Source organism: Procambarus clarkii, chromosome 58 (assembly GCF_040958095.1).
Source record: "Procambarus clarkii isolate CNS0578487 chromosome 58, FALCON_Pclarkii_2.0, whole genome shotgun sequence".
Classification (NCBI taxonomy): domain Eukaryota; kingdom Metazoa; phylum Arthropoda; class Malacostraca; order Decapoda; family Cambaridae; genus Procambarus; species Procambarus clarkii.
In genome coordinates, this window is record NC_091207.1 from 22,194,182 (window position 1) to 22,217,928 (window position 23,747).

A 23,747-nucleotide genomic window follows, 5' to 3' on the forward strand; every position below is an offset into this window, starting at 1 on the left:
GCAAAGAACGATGCAGGTGGGACATCATCGACTTAGCCACCTACTTACTACACAGATGATAGACCAGGTTGAACCAGCAAAACACATCTCTGGGTCAATCTGCTGAAAAAAGCAGAGTTGCTGGAAAAACATCTGGGCACAAACAACAAGCAAGAAGTGCCAGAAACCAGGGCTGGGCCAGCCACCAAGGAGCCAGAAGGACCACCCCTTTTATGACTCCGGACTGGACAAAATCCAGAGCAACAACCAACCAGTGGATAAAGTTAAATGCACCTCCACCTCAACCAGGCTAGTTGAAAGCATCCACCATAAAAGCCTCACAATAAGGAAATGGAGGGAAGGCACTGGTTCCACCTCAACCTCGTAAGCCTGCCATGGAAGCCCAGGGCAGAGCCAAAGTCCTCCCAAATAGAAGGCTCGGTGCAAAGAGGCAGTTGTGAAGGCGAGTGCCACAAAACCCGAGCAGGACTAAGGCTCAACTACCTCCACCGCTGATGTGGAAGGAACCCTCCCCGGATAAGAACAAGCAATACCCTGAGGTAAACCCCGACATGACTCCGAAACCCCTCACACACTTCAGAACTGGAGGCACGAGGAAAGGGGAGGAGACCAGACACAGGGCAAAGCACACTGGCAGGGGAAGGAAAAGAAGGTGCAGACTGAGTGCAGGTGGAGATCACAACACCTTCAATTCCAGGTCTCTAAACACCATAGGAGCCTATTTTGGGCACCCCAACAAGCAGTATGGCAGGGGACAGAAACAATGATCATTGGGAAGCAAAGATGATAAGCACTCCTCAAACTTACAAACAGCATGACCGAGCTAGCCAGGCCATTTCATAAGGGCCATGACAGAGATTCATAGGGATTCCCTGGGTCCAAAGAAAAACAAAGCGGGTACCTCAGCCACTAAGGTCACTCGCCAAAGGAACAGAAATGAACCATAGCCAAACCACCCGGCTACAGGAGGCGTCTGCAGCATGACATGTAAACCAGTGTGTGAACCCCCAGTAAACCCTAGCACAACCAAAAAATGCCCCTAACCAAGGGCCCAACTGAGGAAGCAAGACCCATGAACAGCCAAAGGTGAGGTCCTCACCCTGGTGGGCTGGCCTCACAGAGATAAACCCCCGAACACACCAAGGACAAACTTTGGCTGTGAAAGGGAAGTGTTAGCATGCACACAGGAAAGAAAACCCTGAGTACATGCAGCTTGAAAATACACAAAGGGCCAAGCTCACACAACAAGCCTGAATCAAAACACTCATGTGAAGCTACACTAAAATTGGAAACAATTCAATAAAGCAAATAGTCCCTACAGCACAAGTAAGTCTAAGGAAGGCTGGCATTTACTGTAGCTTGAAGCTTAGGAGCTCGCCGACAAGCTTGAGTGACCATATGCACTACAATTTGCCGTGGAGGGACACCAATGTCAGGAACAGAACTGAACTGGGGAGCTGCGGGTCAGGCTGCCTGGTGGTGGTAATCGGTACTACTAATAATTTTGAGCTCATGTGAGTGAATCCCTTGTTCCATGCGACTTATTTGCAGTACAATACTTGCTTTGTGGTTTTTGTGAGTCTTCATTTTCTGTGAACCCTTCAGTTGTCTATAAAGCTGCACTGACTTTCTGGAGATATTTTTCGGGTGAGGTGACAGATTATAACATGCTCTCTGTGCCTCTTTGAGTGGGAGGGAGTCGTGTTTTGGCTCTGGTCCTTGGTAAGCCAAACACAACTAGCTGTGGCTGATGTGACCTTTTAGTATGAGGTAATCTCAGGATGATAGCTTCAGGGAGTCAAAAAGAGACTCCATCCAGAAAAGAAAATCACAATATTATTTTTGTCAAATATTTTTTGAACTGGACACTAAGGATTAAGAGTAAACGTTGCAGACTCGCAGCCACACCCATTGGTACTATACTCTCAAAGCTGACTGCTATTTGGTTGAGACTTATTTAAGCAAGAAATCAGACTTATTTCGAAACTTTATTAGGCACAAAGGTTCTGTTTTTTAGACGAGAATTAAAAGAGAGCTGAATTTAATACGCACCACAGTAGTTCCTATAAAATTTCCTTGAAAAAATTGGGGAACCTTTGATAAGCTGCCTGCTTCCTGTCCCCTGCCATGGCCACTAGATAAATTCAGGTAAAAATTCACACCATATTTTATAAACTATGGAACCTTTTCAACAAAATATTGTATCCAGCAGATAGCATGTACTCAGCAGATTAGGCTACAATAATGGATCCAATTTCAACAGGATAGATATAAAATGGTTACATTACTTTTTCTCAATAGCCGTTCCATACTTAATGAGCCACATTTGATATTTAATTTCTTTTCAAGTTCTGTAACTTTTTTCCACAACAATTTTTCTATGATTACAATATATTCTACCATTTGTGTTAAATTTAGTTTCTAAATATTAGTGTGCATAAATTACTTGTTCTCATTGAACAACATTCTTAGTCGTCATGTTATTATGTTATCCCTATACTCTTTCAATAATACACAAAGGATTTTTAGTTACAAAATACTCACCAATGTTGGTCACTTTATGTTTAAACTAATTTTCTTACACCATCCACATACTCTGAATTGCATTAAACAAAACATAATTTATTTCTACTAACTTTGAGACCTATGAAAGTAATCCACTTTATAACACGGTCATTGGTCCACACTAAAACGTCTAGATTTTCTTCTTCACACGCTCGTCTCCTGTCCTCGAGGGCCACACGATCATAGTTGACTTTCTTTAATGCTGTGATGCCAAATTGAAGGGATGTTCTGGAATGAATGCAAATTGTCTCTATTAAAGCAAAATGTACATTAAAGGAAATTTATCTTGCAATATTGAAATTTAATTTTTTTTACACATTTATAATGTTTATCACAATACACTATACATTTTACAAATCATTTTTAAATAAAAATACATTTTTCAGTGCCTTGGCACAAACAGTCACAACAATTGTACAGAAACAGCCCAATTTAGAGATAAAAATTAAAAGCTATTCGGGGAGCCCCTATGGCTCCCTGGAGCTCATCGGGCTAATGTATATTAGACCGGGACATTAGCTATGGAGTTCAGACCTACCAGGAACCAGTGCCAGAACCTGGCCCCTTCAGAGAAGTTGCAGGGAGCAATGGCCCTGGGAAAACCTCCCTGTGGTTGGGGGTTTTCCTTATCTGCCATCGACTGGGGTTAGGCACCCAGAAAGGTAGGCATAACGAAACAAACCTCACATGGTAAGAAACTAACAACAAAAACAGAACAGAAAGGTAGAACTCCCTACAATCCCAAGGAAACAAGTACAGGCATACCTCAGTTTAAGAGTTTAATTGGTTCCTGGAGACGCCTCGTATTCCGAAAACTCGCATTCCGAAGCTAATTTCCCCATACGAAATAAAGGGAAATGAATTAATCCGTTCCCGACTACCCCAAAAACCCCACATCAAACTAAATTTTAATACCTAATTCATCTAAATAAACCTACAAAACTATGTTCCAGTTATTACTTACCTTGCTGTTGAGTGCTGTAGGCATATGGAAGATGGTGAGGAGGGGGGAGGAGAAGAGGAGTTACTGTTTGGAAGGGGAGTCCCCTTCCATTATCACATCAGGCAGTGAGGACCTTTCTAGTGTGCTCTCCCTGGGACGTTTTATCTGAGTGCCACTAGGTCCTGGTTGAGGCTCACTGCTCGATTTCCTCACCACAAATCTGTCCAAACCCTGGCTTTCTCACAAATAATGGCCTCCGAAACACTGTCACCCCTTAACTCCTTGTCGTGTATCCAAATTAATAACTTTTCCACTTCAAGTATTTGTGGTCTTTGTTTCGTTATTGTTCTGACTCCTTTTGCCACTTTAGCACTCATAATCTCATTTTTCTTCTTAAGTATAGTGCATATTGTTGATGTGGCTTTGTTGTACTGCCTACAAAGTTCAACAACACGTGTACCGTTCTCGTGCTTCCGAATGATCTCTGGTTTCTCCTCTATTGTCATCCTCACATGGGCTTTCTGGCCTTTATCCTTACCAGTGGCTTTCTTTGGACCCATGGTGAGATATATAATAACAAATTGTATAGTCAAATCACCAAAAATCCAACAAAACACTGAAAATCCGCAAGAAGAATTGATGTGGGGTAGTCACTGGGCGCGAGACAATGGTAAACTGAGGGGCGGAGGGGTGGAGGGGCGACGATCGCCGAACCACCACGTGCTAGGTCGGCCTGTACGCGTATCAACAAACTCGCATCCCGAGGTAACCCTCACCTTCCGAGACATATTTTTCGAGGAAATCCTGCTCGTCGTCCGAAAAACTCGCATACAGGGACACTCGCATTCCGAGGTACCACTGTAAATGTAACGTACTACTGCCGCGCCACTCGTCCGCGCAGCCCTCCTCTTCCCGAGAAGGGGAGGGGGCATCAGACCTCACTATGCCGGCTGTATAGCACTCCAGTTCATAAGCTAATGTCAACCGGGACAGATGCTTCTCTGGCCTCAGTTTTCTATGCGGTGTTTGCCTTCGTGGCACTCACTGCCGTGTTTTTGTGTTGTGTCGTGGCCAGGTGTTCCACATCAGTACCGAGGCTGCATGCACTTAGGGTCTTCCTTCCCTAAGCGCCCTATGAGTACTGCCCCTGCGTGACAGGATTATCTTCCCTGGGGCATTCGGGAACCATTCCCATAGAGGTTCTTGCTGCTCGGCATTTGCCTCGTCCTTGGGGCCAGCTGGGGCTTGGGGCCCCTTGTTTGGTCCTGGGTAGGGAGTGGTATTGTGCTGGTTAGGGCATCAAGGTGTTGCGCGACCTGCTACCTACACGGCGACCGGTTCCTATTGCCTCTGGGGATGGTGTACTTTTACAGGGTTTTTCTTTTGTTTTTATTTTCATTGCCTGTTGGGGGTCTGCCTAGTGTGGCTATAGTTCCACTGGCAGTGTTTAGCAGCCCTCTGCTAGGCCCCCATTATTGTACACGTCGCAGGGGTTTTCAGTGTTGGCATCTATCCCTTGTTAGTTTTGGGTGTTAACCGGTTAGCACCCAAACCTTGCCCGGGCTTCCCGTAGCACTCAGCCTACGGGCTCTGGAAAACCCTGTCGGGGCTCGGTGGACCACTGGATGTGTCTTCCGGGTTCCATCCCGTCTTGTGCGGGTTCGTTGGTTGCTGTGCCCTTGTCTCAGGGTGATAGTCGCCACTTTTACCTCCGTCATGCTGCCTGTTGGGTCACTGACACCTTGACCCGGAGTCTTGCGAGTTGTGTTCTCTGCTTGTTCTCCAGCACTCTCCTGATGTCATTACTGTTCAGAGTACAGGCGGCATCCGCATTGCAAGCTCAGTTTAGGTTGCTGCAACGCACTAGGTTGGTTGCCCACCCGGATGCTACGGGGCTGCTCCGTTTTGGTTAGGTGCTGTTCGCCCCTTCCTTCCCTGTTCCCGGCTCTTGACCATCTGCGGGTTTCGGGATCGTGGCGGGGTTTAGTTGGTGCCGAGACTCGGGCAGTTTTGGGGGCTGCCCCGTTCAGGCTGGGGACAGAGGTTTTCGATCCTGTTACTCCTGCCAAGGCTTCTGGGTCTTACCAGCGGCCCTTTCTTTGTTGCCTTTCCCCCGGACTCTTCCTTTTATTTAAGGGCAGAGGGCGTGGAGGACGACTTTGCCCCGGGGCCTTCTGTTGCAGGTTCCCGGGGCTGTAGGGGATGCCCGCTAGCAGTTCTGGGGCTGTTTGCTCCTGCCAGGGCCTTCTGCTTCTGGGCGGGGTTTGTTGTCCCTCTAGTCTGCTTCCTTCCTTCCCACATTTGCTGGCATGTTTTCGGCTCTATTGCATCGGTCACGGCTCCTTTGTTGTGCTGGTCTTTCCGCTGGGTCTGGTTCTCTCAGCGTCTGTTTTGGTTTCTTCAGGGACTCTCCTTCCGCCTCTCTTGCAATCGTTGGGTTCGTCCTCCAGCGACCTTGTGTTGGTGCTGCGTCGTCGGCTTCCTCTTTGGAGTTTTTGGGGTTCTGTGCCTTGGTGCCTCCCCTAGCCTTCGCTCGATGTGTTCACGGACGGGTCATCTCTCGGCCGGGGCTTCGTGACCAGTGCTCACCAGGCCGGCCGGGGATGGTGGGATCCGTCCTTCCGTCGGGCTCACAGCACGATTCAGGAGTTCGTGGCTGTCTGGCTACACTTTGGAGGGTTCGGGTCACTCGGGGCTCTACTATCCGGCTCCATTCGGACTGTTCTCTAGTGGTTCATTGCGTGAACCACGGGGGTTCTCTTCGGTACTTGCCCCTTTGGGGTTGGTCCCTTCGAGTGGCTTGTCTGCTGGATTCTGGAGGTTTGGCTCTCCGTGCGTTTCGTGTCCGGGGAGTGTCCTGCGTCCTGGTGGGTGGCTTTGGTTCATTCCTCTGTCCGCGGATTGGTAGGTTGTCGCCACTTTCGTTGGCTCTGCCGGACGTACGGATTCCCGGGCATGAACGTCTTCGCATCGGCGTGGTCTCGGCATCTCCCATTCTATGTGGCGCTGTTCCCCGCCTGCGAGACCTTCGCGGAGCATGCCTTTCGGCAGGACTGGTCAAGGTGAAGTTCCTTGTACCTCTTCCCCCGGTCCAGCATGTTGCTTTGGGTTCTGGTTCGGTTGGGGTCCTTCTCAAAGAGTGTAGTCCTCGTGGCCCCTTGGTGGCCAGCCCAGCTTTTTTTCAAATGCTGCTTGTTCTGTGTCCAAACCCGGGGTGTTTCCCGCAGCTTTGCCTCTTTCAGCAGGTCGGACCGGTCCGGTACGTGGCTGGTTCAGCCTTCTCCTCGGCTCTTCGCGTCTGGTCTTTTGATGCAGGTGTATCACAATCTCTGTGGTGATCAGATGGCTTTGTTCATGGTGTCCCACCTATGAGCATTGTCTCAGTGACAGTATGAAGTTTCCTGGTGTTTCTATTCCCCATTTTCTTGTTCTTCGTAGGTTGTCTTCTCTTTCACATCGGGTTGTCTTCTCCTTTCTTGGTTTTCCGGACCGTTATTGTTGCTTCTTACTGTCACCTCATATAGTGCAGCGCTGGTGGAGCTGCTCCAGCTTACAATCAGGGTGAACGTCACGTCCGCCCCGTTCCGTACGCTTTCTCGAACTTTGTTTCCACCTCTGGCCTGCTCATGCGCCGCCTGAGCCATCCTGGTCCTTGGTCAGGGTGCCCTCTTGTCTTTCCTCTCCTCAGTTTCTGGTAGCCCCTTTGGTTCAAGAATGTTTTTCAAAGGTCCTATATTTGTTGGCAATAGCCTCTGGGGGTCGGGTTGGGGAGCTTCCGTCTCTCCTCTGGGGTTTCTACTCTTTTGGTTCTGGTGGGATGTTTGTACGTTTGCAGCCTTCTCCGTCTTTTCTGGTGAAGGCTGAGACAACTGCTTTCTGGAGGCGTCCTTGGGTTATTGACTCTTGTTGGTTCGGCCGGGGGTGCGTCATATGTTGTGTCCGGTTGCGGCTCTTCACCGTTACCTGCGTGCCATGGCTAGGGATGTGTTTCGGGTTGATCCAGTTTCCCTTGTTCCCTGTTCCAGGGCTCAGGTCTCCCAAGTCGACCGCAGGGTTATGTCTAGCCAGCCTGCGGTCTATCCTCACGCCTGTGCCGTTCAGACGTTTGCAGCTTTCGCTGCCGTGTTTGGTAACGTGTCTTGGGCTCATTTCGGGTGGCGGGATTTGGAGGTTGTACAGGTTCCTGGCTGCCCATTGTTTTGTGAGCTTGTCTGCTCCTGGGCGTTCTGGTGTTGCTTTGGGTCGCAGGTTGCAGCCTGTTGTCTCAACTTCGCGTTGTGGAGTTTGTGGTGGCCGCCTCCCAGGTCAGCCCTTTCTTTTCCTTCTCTTTGGATATGAAGCTCCAGGGAGCCATAGGGGCTCCCCACAGAAAACCAGCATTGAATGTAATGAAATGCCATTTTCTAGGTGAACCCCAGAGGCTTCCTGGCAACCCTCCCTCCCACCAGTCGATGACTTTTTCGTGTTTGTTAAAGCTCAACTTCCAAACTGGAGTTCTATACAGCCGGCGCAGTAAGGTCCGGGGCCCACCCTTCCCCTCTCGGGGACGGGAGGGCTGCATGGACGAGCGGCGCGGCAGTAGTGTGTTACGTTTGCTTGTTTGCTTGGGATTGTAAGGAGTTCTGCTTCTCTGTTCGATTTTTGTTGTTAGTTTTTTACCATGTGGGGTTTTTGTTATGCCTATCTTTCTGGGTCCCTAACCCCGGTCGATGGCAGATAGGGAAAAGGGGGGGGGGGGGTTCCAGGGCCATTGCTCCCTGCAACCTCTCTGAAGGGGCCAGGGAGCCTCCGGGGCTCACCCAGAAAATGGCGTTTCATTATATTCAACGCTGATTTTTTTTCTCACAGCTTTCATTACTAACAAATATAATCCATTAATTTATTTTGTCAGGGAACAGGCAACCTGTGTATGTATGCATGTATGTACGTACGTACATATGTATGTATGTATGTATATGTATGTGTGTATGTATGTATGTATACTGAGGTTCCTCCTAAAGTTGAACTACTGATCCTCACAAGGATACAACTCCACAACTGTTGACTAACTTCCGGATACCTATTTACTGCTAGGTGAACAGCGGGATCAGGTGAAAGGAAATGTGCACTATCATTTTTGTCTTGACTAGGATTCAAACCCAGAATTCTGGATTGTGTGTTGATAATGAATGCAACTTTCTACGAAACCCTCAAATGTATTTAATGTTGCAATGGTAGGGGAGAGCTGGTGTGGTTTAGCATGTTATCAAGTAAGATTATCCGATCTACTCAAGTGTCAACAGGATAGCTAGTGCACTACAAAAGCCAACTACTGTCACAAATATCCAGCATGATCAGATGGCATGGAAATAAGAAAGCCTTGGCAACACATCAAGACATTAGACCCATCTTATCTTCTTGAGATCATCTTGATTTCGTGGGCTTAGCGTCCCCGCGGCGTGGTCCTCGACCAGGCCTCCTTTTTGTTACACACCCCCAGGAAGCGGATTGAACCCAGAACCTTAGGACTACGAATCCAAAGCACTGTTCACTCAGCTGTCAGTACACCCCCATAAGGATTGCTGAAGACCAGGACATGAATCTGGCCTACTCAAATGGGCAAATGAAGCCTGGGGATCAGAGATCATAGAAACCAAGAAAAATCTCACCAGATAGTCCAAATGTTCCAAAATAATGAACTGTTTAGACAAATGTATAACCTTAAAAAAATAATAAACAAAAATAATTACGAGGGAAAATTTTCCCTGTAATATGGCTGCTCACCAGTAGATGGCGGGTCAGGTGATTTGCAGCATTGGCTAGTTTAGCCTCCCCCATTCACAAGCCTACTGTTGACCAGAGGAACTATTCTCCATGGGCCTGCTTTCAACTTTAAGATAAGTGGTGTTGACCATCTATGGACTGTTCATTCTGCATGGAGCCATTGCTTTCTTTCACTTATTTGTATATCTCCATGTGTGTGTCTTGTGCCACCCAATTTGAGTGTGCTTAGTGTTTTTATTTTACTGATGGCTGGTTGCATTTCCTTGACTCCAACAGGATTATCTTTCCTGGAGGTTAAGAATTCTTCCTCATCAGGCCTCTTGAGAGCCTGCTAGAAAGGAAATGACCTCTCAAATCATTTCATTTCCACGAAGTGCATAAGCTTTTCTCCTCTGTAAGGCCTGTTAATAGGGAGTTTGTGCCCTTAGCCCTAGCCACAAGGCATGGCTATCATCTCTGCTGGCAGGCTCCTGTTCCTATTTCTTGACTGCGATGACAGCACAAACCGGACAGAAAACATGATCATGAAGCTAACTAAAATACAGAACAATATCAAGCAAATGGCTCACGTAGGACAAAGTCCAAGGATAACTTGCCCTTAGATTACAAGCAGCGGGACAAGCTTGACTGGTTGATGACCCAGGAGGTCTTCAGAGGCCGAGCTTTAGACAACAACAGAACTGACCTAGAAGGCTGGGGAGACTGAGGAGCTCCTACCCTATTGGTGGGGAATCAGTGCTAACAAGTCGCCCTAGTTTCGAGAGATTTGATTGATTGTTTACAGTGTCTGGGTGGTTTGTCATGTAGTTTTGACATATTAGTTCTTTTGAACCCAGCAGTGGCCTGTGTTGGTTTGCTGACTTTTTTTATGCTTTCCTAGTGGGGTGCCAGAGTGTCATCTGCTCTCTGTGCCTCTATGAGGGAAGCCAGTTCTAGCTCATGATCCCTGGTAGGCTAAACATAACCCTGAGGCTTAAGTGACCTAGTAGTTGGGAGCCATCTCATCAAGATTCTTCAGAAAGCCACAAGGGCTAGAATCCTACAGGGCCACAATCATAGAAAAGTTTTGGCTGAATGCATTACCAAGCTAACACGGGCAAGAAAACTCTGACCATATCAGTTTGATAAATGTTAGAGGACCAGCAGAAACATTATGTATACACATGCATTATTCACTAATGCATAGGTATACAGCACAACAATAATCAACTTTCACTTATCTTAAGGAAAATCCTTCACAGACCAATGAAATACTATAGAGGGAGCCTAAATCTCTCTCTCATGCTCAGTGAAGACAAGTTCTGATAGGGAAACAGCCTGGTAATTAAAATTAGCAGAGAAATACTTGGAAGCCTCTTTCATTTCTTAGTACAGTACGATACAGTGTACAATTAGTTTGCAATTTTAATTACTTGTTCTAAATTTGTATTTTGTTTTTTTAGTGTATACTGTACCAAATTAATCAAAGTTTTGCATAGTTACACACACTACACAGTATACAGTATATACTTTGATATTTAATGGTCAAATTAATATGAACATGATCAAAACTGATTGTTTTACTTACCTTCTTGATGTATAGCTAAATCATTGTTACCCATTGGTAGCAAAATTTATTATAATGACAAGAATTTTTATACAGTGCTGTAACTGAACATTATTATTAAAAAAAATAAAATTATTAGCAAATAATGTACAGTGCAGAAACAAATTATAGACAAAAGAAGAGACATCTTTATGCAAGTTCTAGACGACTACATACAGTAATTTTAAGACAATGTTCAATCGTAGAAACATTATTTCTGTTGAGAAGCTGAGTTTAGATGTAGAATATGTTTAGTCATTTAAATAATGAAGGACTTTTTTGGGCATAAATTAATTTGCTTTTACAGATTTATGTACATATTAGTGTACATGCTGTGGCTGGGCACAGCATGTACACTAACACTCCAGGGCCAGCACCATCTCACTACCTATTTACTCTTCAAAAAGCTGTCACTTTTCAAGCTACAAACAAATCTATTTACTAAGTCCTTAATTTGCTCACTGCTGACAGTGATACCAACACATTCTAAAAACTATTTTATCAGTTTACTAGTTTAAGTACTGAAAATATATTCTGAAAACTATTTGTTATAATATTTACTAACACTATACTGTGCTGGTATTTACTAAAATCAAGCTGAAAACTCATGAAAATTCTGGTCACTTTCAGTTGACAAAATTTTCTGATCACGAAATCCTTCGAGCTAGTTTAAGGTTCCTGTTACACTGGGTTCCAGATTTTTGAGGATACTGTACTGCTTGGAGGAGGAAGCAGTTAGGTGAGGAGGAATGCACTTTCTTTCATTTCTTGAATGCTAGACTAGGAATTCTCCAATGTCTAGCTTCCCCTTGAACTGACTTCCTAGGGGGCAGTTTGAACAAGGTCTCTCACTGTAATACTACTGAAAAGAATGCATTCACCAAAGTGGAAGTATGCCATGTATCTGGGGACCTGGAGTATGCTATGTATCTGGGGGACTTGAAGTATGCCATGTATCTAGGGGGACCTGGAGTATGCCATGTATCTAGGGAACCTTGAGTATGCTTTTGTATCTGGAGGTGAAGTATGCCACATATCTGGGGAGATGAAGTATGCCATATATCTAGGGAAGCTGAAGTATGCCATATATCTAGGGAAGATGAAGTATGCCACACACATGTGGGTAAGTAGGGTATTTCCGAAGGGAATAACCGAGTCCTTTGAGCTAAGAAAAAAATAATTTACTGTGTTAACTATACAGTAATTACTTTCTTATTTTCATCATATACACAGATATTTATTCATATAGTAAATTTATGAGGGCACAGTAACCATATATAAATCTTTACAAAATAGCATGAATAATTTAAATATATTACCAGAACTGAATTCAAGCAATTATACCACGTTTCTAATGTGTATTAATAAAAACTTATTTACTGGACTGTAACTGGAAGAAGTAGACAGAAGAAAGGCTTACTAGCTCTTTATACAATTTAATTTTTTTAAGAACTCTTGAGTATTTTTTAAATATTATACGTGAAAAATATTTTGGCTAACAATAAATTGCAAATGGCAGCTCCAGTGCTTGATAATGTTAGTTGCCTGCTTGTCGATCATGAGACAGATTTAAGAGTGTGTGTACACATTACTCCATGCTTTTCCATGGAAGCAGTTGGATGCTTATACAGTATATACACTGTATGTATGTATGTATGTATGTATGTATGTATGTATATATGTATATATAAAACTGAAAACTCTACACCCCAAAGGATTCGAACCCAGATAGCCAGGAGCACTTTGCACAATGGCATACCTGGTTCCTTAACCACTCAACCACCGTGACTGTACAAAAGTCATTGGTAGCCAAGGCTATATCCCCAACGACCCAACAACACTTGGTGGTAAGCTTGGGCATAGATATTTCATCGAATCACCTCACTTTATGGGTCCACGTGAGAAACACAAATGCGAACAAGATTGAATGGTCCCCAAGCCAATATGCAACTGAAAACTCTACACCCCAGAAGGATTTGAACCCAGACAGCCAGGTGCACTATGCACCATGGCATACCTGGTTCCTTAACCACTCAACCACCGTGACTGTACAAAAGTCATTGGTAGCCAAGGCTATATCCCCAACGACCCAACAGCACTTGGTGGTAAGCTTGGGCATAGATATTTAATCGAATCACCTCAATTTGTGAGGCCACGTGAGCAACACAAATGCGAACTACCCTTAACAGCATACAATTTATTACCAGTAACAGAAGACCAACGACCTTGCCAACTGGTATGGATTGAGGAATAAATAACTGGGTAGAAGTTGAACTAGAGGATACCTTTACAGGAGATGGAACAAGTGCGGATAGCCTCCTTAGTGGCAGCATCTGCAGGCTCATTTAAGGACACGCCAATATGAAACCAGCACGGAACCCAGCAAAACTCTACTGTCTTAAATCTACTGGAGATAAGAAACAGCCAATGTTGAATTTAGACTACTACAGGTTGGACTGGCTTAAAGGACTCCAGAGTCATGAGGGCACCGTGAGAGTCAACTACAATAACATAGGAGGGTTGAAAGCAAGATAGCAGTTGATGAAGAGCATACAAAATAGCATAAATTTCTGCCGTGATGATGCTAGTCTCTGGAGGCAGGCAACACATATAGGTGTGGTCAGGAAAAACAACAGAGGTAGCCTACACCGTCTGCAGACTTAGACCCATCAGTGAAGACGGAAACGGAGCGGGAGTGTGAAAAGAAGTGGGAGTAAAGAAAAGTCTCTCGGGTCACTTACACCAGTTGCAACATGGTGTGGGAGGATAACAGTACCAATACTGGCATTTAAATGGGTATTTTTCAAAATCCTAACAGGGAGGGGGAGGGGGGTATGGACTAGAATCAAGGTCCAAGTATATTACATAAGGTAAGTGCAAGTGTAACCATTCAACTTAGATGTGTTCAAATAAAGTAAACACCAGAGTGAAATAGTGGATCATAAGGAGAAAAGCTGCGTGTACTTTTATCAAAGACATCACATGGGTTTCATACTGCTATTGCATAAACATTGCATCAATTTCCATAGAATTTAGAAATTATTCATTCTTTTCAAAATTACAGTAGTAAACTGTATTTCTTATTATTTTATCCTAATTTATAATAAAGTGGCTTTGGCAGATTATGAAGCAAGAAACTGTCACACACATTTCTATATATACACACACAAAAATAATATTATTATTATTACTATATATATATATATATATATATATATATATATATATATATATATATATATATATATATATATATATATATATATATATATATATATATATATATATATATATATATTGGTTATGTGTCTAGGAACAGCTGGAGAGACTCGTTCCGCTGATCTTCCTGGATGTAAATATAGTATTTCAACTACAGTAATTGAAACTATGTAGGCTAATTTTATTAAAATTAATAAAAAATAACAACAGTAAACTAGAGGGTCTGGGGAAGCCTAGGTGATCTGTTCTTTATTACCTCAATATAAATATTTTGACTAAGCCCATGCAGGATTTCATTTATTCAAAAAATAGTAACAAAGAAGAAATACAGGGATAATTATTCAGAAAATAGTAGATCTTAGCAACCTGACCACTTGCCTTACAATACGATATTGTACTAGCAAGAGCAAAGGGAAAACATAAATGGCCTTGTGGCCAGCGTCTAGTCCAGGGTCTAGGCCAGGGACTAGTCCAGGGTCTAGGCCAGGGTCTAGTCCAGGGTCTAGGCCAGGGACTAGTTCAGGGTCTAGGCCATGGACTAGTTCAGGGTCTAGGCCATGGACTAGTTCATGGTCTAGGCCAGGGTCTACTCCAGGGTCTAGACCAGGGTTTACTCCAGGGTCTAGACCAGGGTTTACTCCAGGGTCTAGTCCAGGGTCTAATCCAGGGTCTAGTCCAGGGTCTAATCCAGGGTCTAGTCCAGGGTCTAATCCAGGGTCTAGACCAGGGTCTACTCCAGGGTCTAGACCAGGGTCTACTCCAGGGTCTAGACCAGGGTCTACTCCAGGGTCTAGACCAGGGTCTACTCCAGGGTCTAGACCAGGGTCTACTCCAGGGTCTACTCCAGGGTCTTGACCAGGGTCTACTCCAGGGTCTTGACCAGGGTCTACTCCAGGGTCTTGACCAGGGTATAGTCCAGGAACTAGTCCAGGGTCTAGGCCATGAACTAGGCCAGGAACTAGTCCAGGGTCTAGGCCAGGAACTATGCCAGGGACTAGTCCAGGGTCTAGTCCAGGGTCTAGGCCTGGGTCTAGGCCTGGGTCTAGGCCAGGGACTAGGCCTGGGTCTAGTCCAGGGTCTAGGCCAGGGACTAGTCCAGGGTCTAGTCCAGGGTCTAGTTCAGGGACTAGGCCAGGGTCTAGGCCTGGGTCTAGTCCAGGGTCTAGGCCAGGGTCTAGTTCAGGGACTAGGCCAGGGTCTAGGCCTGGGACTAAGCCTAGGTCTAGGCCAGGGTCTAGGCCAGGGTCTAGGCCTGGGTCTAGGCCAGGGTCTACTAGGCCAGAGACTATTCCAGGGTCTAGGCCAGGATCTAGTCTAGGGTCTAGTCCAGGGTCTAGTCCAGGGTCTAGACCCTGGCCTAGTCCAGGGTCTAGTCTAGGGTCTAGTCCAGGGTCTAGGCCAGGGTCTAGGCCAGGGTTTAGTCCAGGGTCTTGTCCAGGGTCTAGCCCAGGGTCTTGTCCAGGGTCTAGCCCAGGGTCTTGTCCAGGGTCTAGCCCAGGGTCTTGTCCAGGGTCTAGCCCAGGGTCTTGTCCAGGGTCTAGTCACATCCTCAGGGAAACAAAAATCTAATGATATCGTTTGGCTGATGAAATTTGTACTGCCTTTCTAACACTGCGATATGTTTTTGAAAAAACATTTTAATATTGTTTTATTGTACAGTACTGTAGTTTTATAAATTCACTTATGAAAGGAAAGAAGCCATGTCAGAAGCCTGTGCAAAACAAAAAAAGTATCGAGAAGCCACACTCAACCTTATTTATTTTTTGTTTCCTTCATATCTGTCAACACAACACTATTTCTTCACTGAGCCAGAGACCAACCTAAAAAACACATGGCCTCTCATCGCATGTAGCTCAAAGATGAGCGTTTCAGTTAGTCTAACATTATCTCGTTTATAAAGTTACTCTCCTACCCTCTGGATAACACAAATCCTCAATTAAGAGAAATGTGTTCCAAAACCATGTATATGAGTACACTCATTGTCTAACATTTAATTTTTATACAAAATTCTCTGTACAGAAATTGTTTGATTCTTAAAATATTTATTACATATATCTGTTATTCCTTTTTTTCCCCAAGTTCTTTCCTCAATTGTCTTCCTTTGCTTCCACTTCACTATTTTCTTGTCATTATCCAAAATCTAAAGCACCTCAGTACTCATTATTTCCCCCCAATTGCCATGACTATTTCCTATGAGGCAACTGACTGACAATGGATTTTTCTGGCATTCCAACAGCAAGGGTATTTATGATTTCCAAAGAAACAAATTTTGTTTCTTGTTATAGACATTCAATCACAGAAATAATGAGTTACCTTTTTAACCGAAACATAGAAAAACATGTGTAAAGTCTCACCTATGAAAAGAGTCAACCATTTTAAGTTGTCCTCTCAGATCTTTTTTGGTGAGATGATCAAGCATTCTTGCATCCACTAAACATTCCATGAAGGTAGTCCGGTACTGAGGGAGCCCTAACGCAGGAAGCCACTCATTACCAACCCACTCGTGGTTCATATCACCAAAGGCTAATGTAGTGCGAGAAGTCTTGGGAGCTGATGGAGACGTCAAAGACACCATTTCTTGAATAGCTAGTCTCAGTTTGAGGCGGTGCAGTGGATTAGATATGCCGATCTCTCGTTGAATTTCTGCATCGCTCAAGGCAGACATTATGGCTCCAGATTTGACATTTGCTCGACAAGCTGCTACATACCAGGCGGGCATTCCAACCCAAAGTTCTAGCCAAGCAACAATGGTTGGACCATTCCATAATGCAAATGGAGTTCCAGCCTTCATAGCTTCAGCTAATAATTCATGTCTATATCCAGGTAAACTGAAACAAAAACAAAATTAAAAAATCACAAATAGAAAACTGATGGGCAATGAGACATATTTAAGAATACAGGTAATTGCCAATGGATTGATGAATCATTCTGTAAACTATTAGCTGATTTTTAGTTGTGTGTACATTCTCTGCCATGCAATTATAATTAATAAGATAGAGAACATCACAACCTACACCCGGGTGTGTGCAGGTATCTTATAAAAATTGGATTGTTGGTGCTATCTGGTGCCTCCCCAAACTCCAAGTATTTGGCTCTCAAACTTTTGGCCGAGACATTTGTACTTTAAATCCCCTCACGGTACAGTGGCTAGTGTGTGTGTGTGTGTGTGTGTGTGTGTGTGTGTGTGTGTGTGTGTGTGTGTGTGTGTGTGTGTGTGTGTGTGTGTGTGTGTGTGTGTTTTGGGGGAGTCTAGAGATAAAAGTTCAATCCCATCTATATTACTGCCATAATTTTTACTCATGTGCTAGTGCAGCAGTATCTATCATCAGTCTAGTATGTTTATAAATTTCTCTTTTCATATTTATTTGCGAGTAGAAAAGATGTCTAGAGACAAGGAAAGTCATCATGGCTGGGACATTTGGTGGTGGTCTGATAAATGGTGTGTCTTGGAAAATGAGTGTTCACTCTAAAGAACAACAATATATACATTTTTAATGTGTGATATTGATGCTTTGCCATTATACCAAATGGCAAAGACTCACTCAAATAACATCTAAAATTTCAACAAAACATTCAACCAACATTCACAATAAAATAAGGAAAACAAAAATAGAAAGAATTTCAAATATTAAAGAGGTAAAAATTTCCTAAAGAAACTCACTTCTTTTTGGTGCGTCTATCAATATCTGATTTTTGTCCTAAACCAGCTAAAGATAAAGAGTCTGATGAGCCAATGTCACCATCGCTGTAGATCCCTGAAGAGCTTAAGCCACCTCCACCCGGGTGTTGAAGAGCCTCCTTCATTTTAACCTGCAGTAATATAATGAGACATTTTAAATACAAGCACAAAAACAATGTTGAGCATAGTACAACACTACTTTCCGAGCTGGTCTCTCAGGTGCTGCCTTCTACCACAATCTATTGGATCACCAGGGAGGCTCTGCCTTCTACCACAATCTATTGGATCACCAGGGAGGCTCTGCCTTCTACCACAATCTATTGGATCACCAGGGAGGTTCTGCCTTCTACCACAATCTATTGGATCACCAGGGAAATGTCACTTTGTGAGCATCTTGTGGCCTTCTCCCCTCCCTCCTCCCTGTAAGCCTCCCTAAAATACAAGCTAACCATTTTATTATTTGATAAAGGTGGAAGCAAGAGAGTGGGGGAGTCTAACTCAAGGAAGGGACCAGCTAATTATAATACATGACAGGGAGCAATATTCTTAACACTCCCTGAAAATCTTAAGTAATAACATAATGAAGAAATTTATTTATTTATTTATATACAAGAAGGTTCATTGGGTTAGAGAGAATACATAACATAGTATTTACAATCTTTTAAAGCCACTAGTACGCGCAGCGTTTCGGACAGAATAGGGTTAGGTTCCAGAGATCATCTTCAATTCATTATTTGAAAAGCAATTTTTTACTCAACAATACTCCAATCATTTTTGTAAATTTAAATTTGCATTGTTGGTGGCCTTCCTCCCAATAATAAACCGGGTGAGAATAGCTTCAGCTACCTCATCCCTTTGTGTGTATTTATACCTCGGAAACTTTTTTAAATTTAAATTCATTTCAATAATAAACTAAAATATTGTACTGTTAATTGAAGGGGCATAGGAAGGCAGAAAGTGGGGGAAGTTCAGCATGGCTCCACACTAACAGTGAAATATGTGGAAATTTCTCAAAATTCTTTTTATCAACTCTTGTTAACACAAGAATTGATAACAAGAAATAGACAACTTTATTACTTTCACATTATTATGTGTAAATAATGATAAAAGTAGGTAAAAGAGGTAGCTGGTGCAAATGATTACTGTTACCTGACCCCCCAAACTGATGCCTCTGACAATTGCTTACTGAACAAATTGGCAAAGAAATAATATACAAGAAAAATCAAGAATTGAATGTACAGTAATTCATCACACTTCTCAGGCTCCTTGAAGCAATATTGCCAAGATAGCTTCCCATTACTCCATCATGTCAGTGATAGACATCCTACTGGCGACCAGAGCCAGAACCTGGCCCCCAATCCCCCACCTCTTTATCCTCCACCCTCCCTAATCCTCTGCACAGAGCAGAGGATTGTTAAAATCACTCACAGGGCACTGCTTTGTGCTTCTGGAGGAACCCTGAACGTAGGCTGGAACCAATGGGATTTTTGTAAGTCCACCAGGAACCTGAGAAGAATTTGAACCCTAGCAGGCAGACATACAGGCCAGCTAGGAGCCCACAACAGCCAGTCACCGAGGTAGGCCAGGACCCAAACACCAAAACATGTGAGGAGTCACAGGCTGAAAGGTAGTACCCAAAAAGGAAACCTGGCACCCATAACAAAGGTAACCAATTCCCGAACCCTGGATATAACGAAGCATGCCAGAATGCATCCAGAAGGTTCAGGGAAGCATCAAGAGCCTGAGCTGAGGACAAGATGGACCAGAAACAGCTGGGTGAACCGAGAGGATGACCCAGTTGTTTCTGGTCCCCATCCTGGTCCTGGTTTGTATGGAGAGAGATGCCAACTGGGAATACCAAACCAAGCCCAACCAAGTCCTAACCTGGGATGGAACCAATTCACAAGGAATCAGAATCTGGCAAGCTGGAAAAAAAACAGATTCCTAACTAGCCTACATGTGGACTGGCTGGGAGCCTGATGCCCCACTAGAAATCCTAACCAGTTCTGGAACCTTGAGTGAAAAGGAACTAGCCAGTATGCATCTACGAGGTTCATCCAGGAATCCACCTGTAAAATCAAGTAAGCCTGAGCTAAAGTGGTTATGTGGCAGATTGGACAGGGAATGAAGCTGTTTAATCCTGAGAGATTGAAAATGTACTATATGTCTTCTGAGTAATGCTTGAAGGCCATGAACAACCAAGACACCCACTGAAGAGATTAGTTTACCTTGACCAAGCCTGAGCTCAACCATTTTACAATGACTACATAGAGATAAGGGAAAGACCCCTGACCTTACACCCCGGAACCTAATCAAAAAGGTCATCAGTTGAAGGAAGCACAAAGGCCCGGAAATCCAGTGCCATTGGAAGATTACCCAACCAACAGCTGGTGAGGCTCCAACCATGACTAACCACATCCAGGCAGAGGGGAATAAATTCATTTGCAAAAGAACCCAACTAAGAGGCCAAAAGAAAATTCTGCACTGTAGCAGCAGCCAGAATGATAACAGAAACAACCTCCCCAGGAAATAAGAGGGAGAAAACCAAGTTGAATGTAATGAAGTGCCAATTTCTGGGTAAGCCCTGGTGGCACCCTAAAGCTACACTGAGATTGTTCCCATCTACCAGGTCGCATCAGCCATGGAGTTCTCGGCCTACCAGGGACCATAACTAGAACCTGGTCCAACCTCACAGTGGTGCAGGGAGTGGTGACGTTTTGCCACTTCACAAGGAAAGGCATCCAGAGTCTCAATAAGTCAAAAACCACTGCCGAGTTCAAAAGAGACCGAAGACTCAAAACCTGCCAAATGAACTCCCCCAATTATGTAAACAAATGATTGTATCTCTCGAAACAAGAATGAGCTCATTCGCCCCCATCTTCCCACTCACTTCAGGGAGAGGGGGAAAGGGGCTCGCCACTTTCTGGGATCTGAGCTGTCAGGTCTTACACTGATGTAGTTATGGGTCACCTGAAAGCTGTAGTGGTTCCCGGGTTACCTCTAATTCATGTAGGCGCCATTGTTTCAGCTAAGTGTTTTGGGTCTTTACCTTTGGTGGTTTTTCTTGTACACTGCAGAGAATCCCCAGCTGCGAAACATGTAAGGGTTTCCGAGTCAGAACAATTTAACTCTGGATGTGGCTCGGTCAACTCTGAGGCTGAGCCTCAGCCTCCATGCCAATTCTGAATTGGGCATGGAGGCAGCCGAGCCAAGTAATCCTGCCGAGGATTTGGGGTTTTCCCCAAATCCTCAGCCCCTTCATCCTTCTTTTGAAGTTCCTCCCCTGGACTCCACTTTTCTGTCCAGGACCATGGGCATGGATGCTGGCTCCACCTCAGGGTCCTTAAGTGCAGCCTCCAGGGCTTAGAGGAAATCTAATATTGGCCTGTGAGTTCTGTTTGACTCCACATGGCTCCCTGTTCCTTCTGAGGTTCTCTTTTTGCAGAGGGAGGGGCTTTTATATCCTACCTCCCTCCCTGTACGAGTATGATTTGTGTCAGCTTTCCCCCCAGGGTTTCTCCAGTTCTGTGTGCCTTTGGGTCTGTAAAAGGATCATCCTTCCAAAGGTTTCCTTTCTCTCAGGTACACCCTTTGGTAGCTTGGGAAGCTTTCTTCACATACTTCCTGTGAAACTCAGATTATGCCTCTGCGATGGATCCTTCCTCTGAGTTTGGATCTTCCTCTGCTTTTTGGATGGGTTATGAGGCCAGACCACTGGCCTCACAGGGAAAAACTCCTGAACACACCAGAGAAGTCTATGAGCGCAGGGACAACCTAAATGAGTGGTTAGGAAAGGGCAGTTCTAAACACATTCAGCTGATAGTGCAGAATAGACCAAGTCCACACAATAAGTGAGGATTGTAAACACACAAACCTGAAGCAAATACTAAAGTTTAGAAGCGACACAAACAAATGACCACCACAGGACAGAGTCCAAAAGATGGCCTTCACTTAAGATGCCTAAGTATTGGTAACAGGTTGAGGGCTGTAAGTGGTGTCCCAGATTACTTTTAAACTTCCCTATAGCCTTATGTAAAGAAGATACAAGAAATGAGTGAAAGTGAGTGAAAATTATGTGTTGGAAAAGTTTAAATTCCACAACAAACGATCTTCAATAGCAAAGATGGCCACCTGGTGGTGGAAGACCACCACCATGGAGAAGGTAAACATACCAACAGATGATTGTTTCAAAGAATTCTTGCCACAAGATATAATGAAAGTAGGTTTTCTTGTTAGGTTAGAAAGAAGTATGAAGAAAAAGTACTTGAATTAGAAGAAAATGGAGCTCTCAGGAGTAAGTTTCACACTTTAAAAATAAATATTCTTCAACAAGGTAAGAAGATCGCTGCCTTAACAGACAAGGTAAAGATACACGAGGAACAAATCAAGGAACTAGTTTAAGAAGATGAGATGTGGAAAGTGAAGAGTAGAGAATTTGATGACTTTAACAAGAAAATAGACTCATATGGTGAACAACTCCAAGGAACACTGAGGGCTAACAGAGTTATGCAAGGAGAAACTTCATCGACAACTCACATAGAGGAGGTTAATAAAGAACTAGCAAATTACAAAGAGGAAATTAAAGAGATGTATGAGCAATTTGTTAAAGAGGAAAAACGACGAAGGAAGTGTGTTTGGAAGTCAAAACCAGAAATGACAAACAAAAAGCACAAATTAGGCAAGCAATTTGGAAAGAACTGGTAATCAACAGTAAACTAGTACAAAACACTGCAGATAGAAATAAGTCCATAATAATTTTTGGGTGTTTAGAAAAATCAATATCAACTAGGGGTGGATAGAACAGCATAAGAGATGAAAATCACAGGAGAAAATAATAGGTTCAGGAGAAGGCCTCAATTCAAAGGAAAATATCAGGATAGGAAAATATGAGAGACAAAAATCGTCCCTTAAGGGTGACGTTTAACGGAGTGAAACAAATGACGGAAGTGCTTAAAAATGCCAGGAAATTGCAGTGTGATGAGGATGGCAAACTTTGGTCAATAAGACAAGACCAAAGAAAGGTCTTCCTCTGTCTCAAAGGAAGGCAGAGAAAAGCTGAAAACAAACCTAGATGAAGCGAAACATCTAAACTGGAATAGAAATGAAAAAGAAAATTTATTTTTCTACAAAGTGTTAGTAACTAGAAAGCTAGTGAAATGGTACATAAAAACCTAGCAACAAAATCATTAGAGGAAGGGGAAGTAAAAGGGAAAGGGAACAATTTCTTGAAAATTGTATATACTGCACCAACATAGATGGAGTGAGATAAAAAATACTGGAACTAAGATATAATTCAGCTTAAGGTCCCAGGGGCCAGATTCACAAAGCAGTTACGCTAGCACTTACGAACCTGTACATCTTTTCTCAATCTTTGGCGACTTTGTTTAAAATTCTTTTCAGGCTTGTAAACTGTTTAATAATTATAACCAAAGCCGTCAAAGATTAAGGAAAGATGTACACGTTCGTAAGTACTTTCGTAACTGCTTCGTGAATCTGGCCCCAGATATTGTCACACTAACAGAGATGAAACTTGAAAATATTTTAAATGATGTCATATTCCCAAGGGGTTACTCAGTTTGGAGACATGCCAGAATAACTAGAAAAGGGGGGGAGGAGTGGCTGTGCTGGTGAAAGAACACCTGAAGGTAAGAGTGTTAATAACCAAAAACCCTCGAGAAGTTGACATATTGGCATTGCAGGTCTGGAATCAGAATGATAAAACTGATAATTGTAAATACCTACAGCCCACCAGCATGCAACACATGGACAAAGGAGGAACTGAATGACAAACAAGAAGGCCTCATAATGGTCATGTGAGAGATTATAGTAAAAGCAGATAAAGATAAATCACAATTGTTGGTACTGTGGAACTTCAACTTGAAAGCAATAGACTGGGAGGCCTACGAAGCAAGAACAGAGGAAATTTTGACAAGCAGATTTGTAAGCCTCATTCAGGAGACATGCATGTATCAACCCGTTAAGCAGGCCACAAG

The 23,747-nt window shown here is 43.8% G+C and overlaps 1 protein-coding gene across 10 annotated transcripts in view; it reads right to left on the reverse strand.

Annotated features, from left to right (window-relative positions):
* Positions 1–23,747, reverse strand: part of Liprin-alpha (PTPRF interacting protein alpha) — a 339,563-nt gene that overhangs the window by 36,546 nt on the left and 279,270 nt on the right. For all 10 annotated transcript variants that reach the window (XM_045757948.2, XM_045757940.2, XM_069306681.1 and 7 more), the window contains 3 exons: positions 17,737–17,885; positions 16,430–16,903; positions 2,637–2,793 (listed from right to left, as the gene is read on the reverse strand). In XM_045757948.2, the coding sequence (XP_045613904.2) occupies positions 2,637–2,793; positions 16,430–16,903; positions 17,737–17,885 (780 nt within the window). The remainder of the gene's footprint in view (positions 1–2,636; positions 2,794–16,429; positions 16,904–17,736; positions 17,886–23,747) is intronic.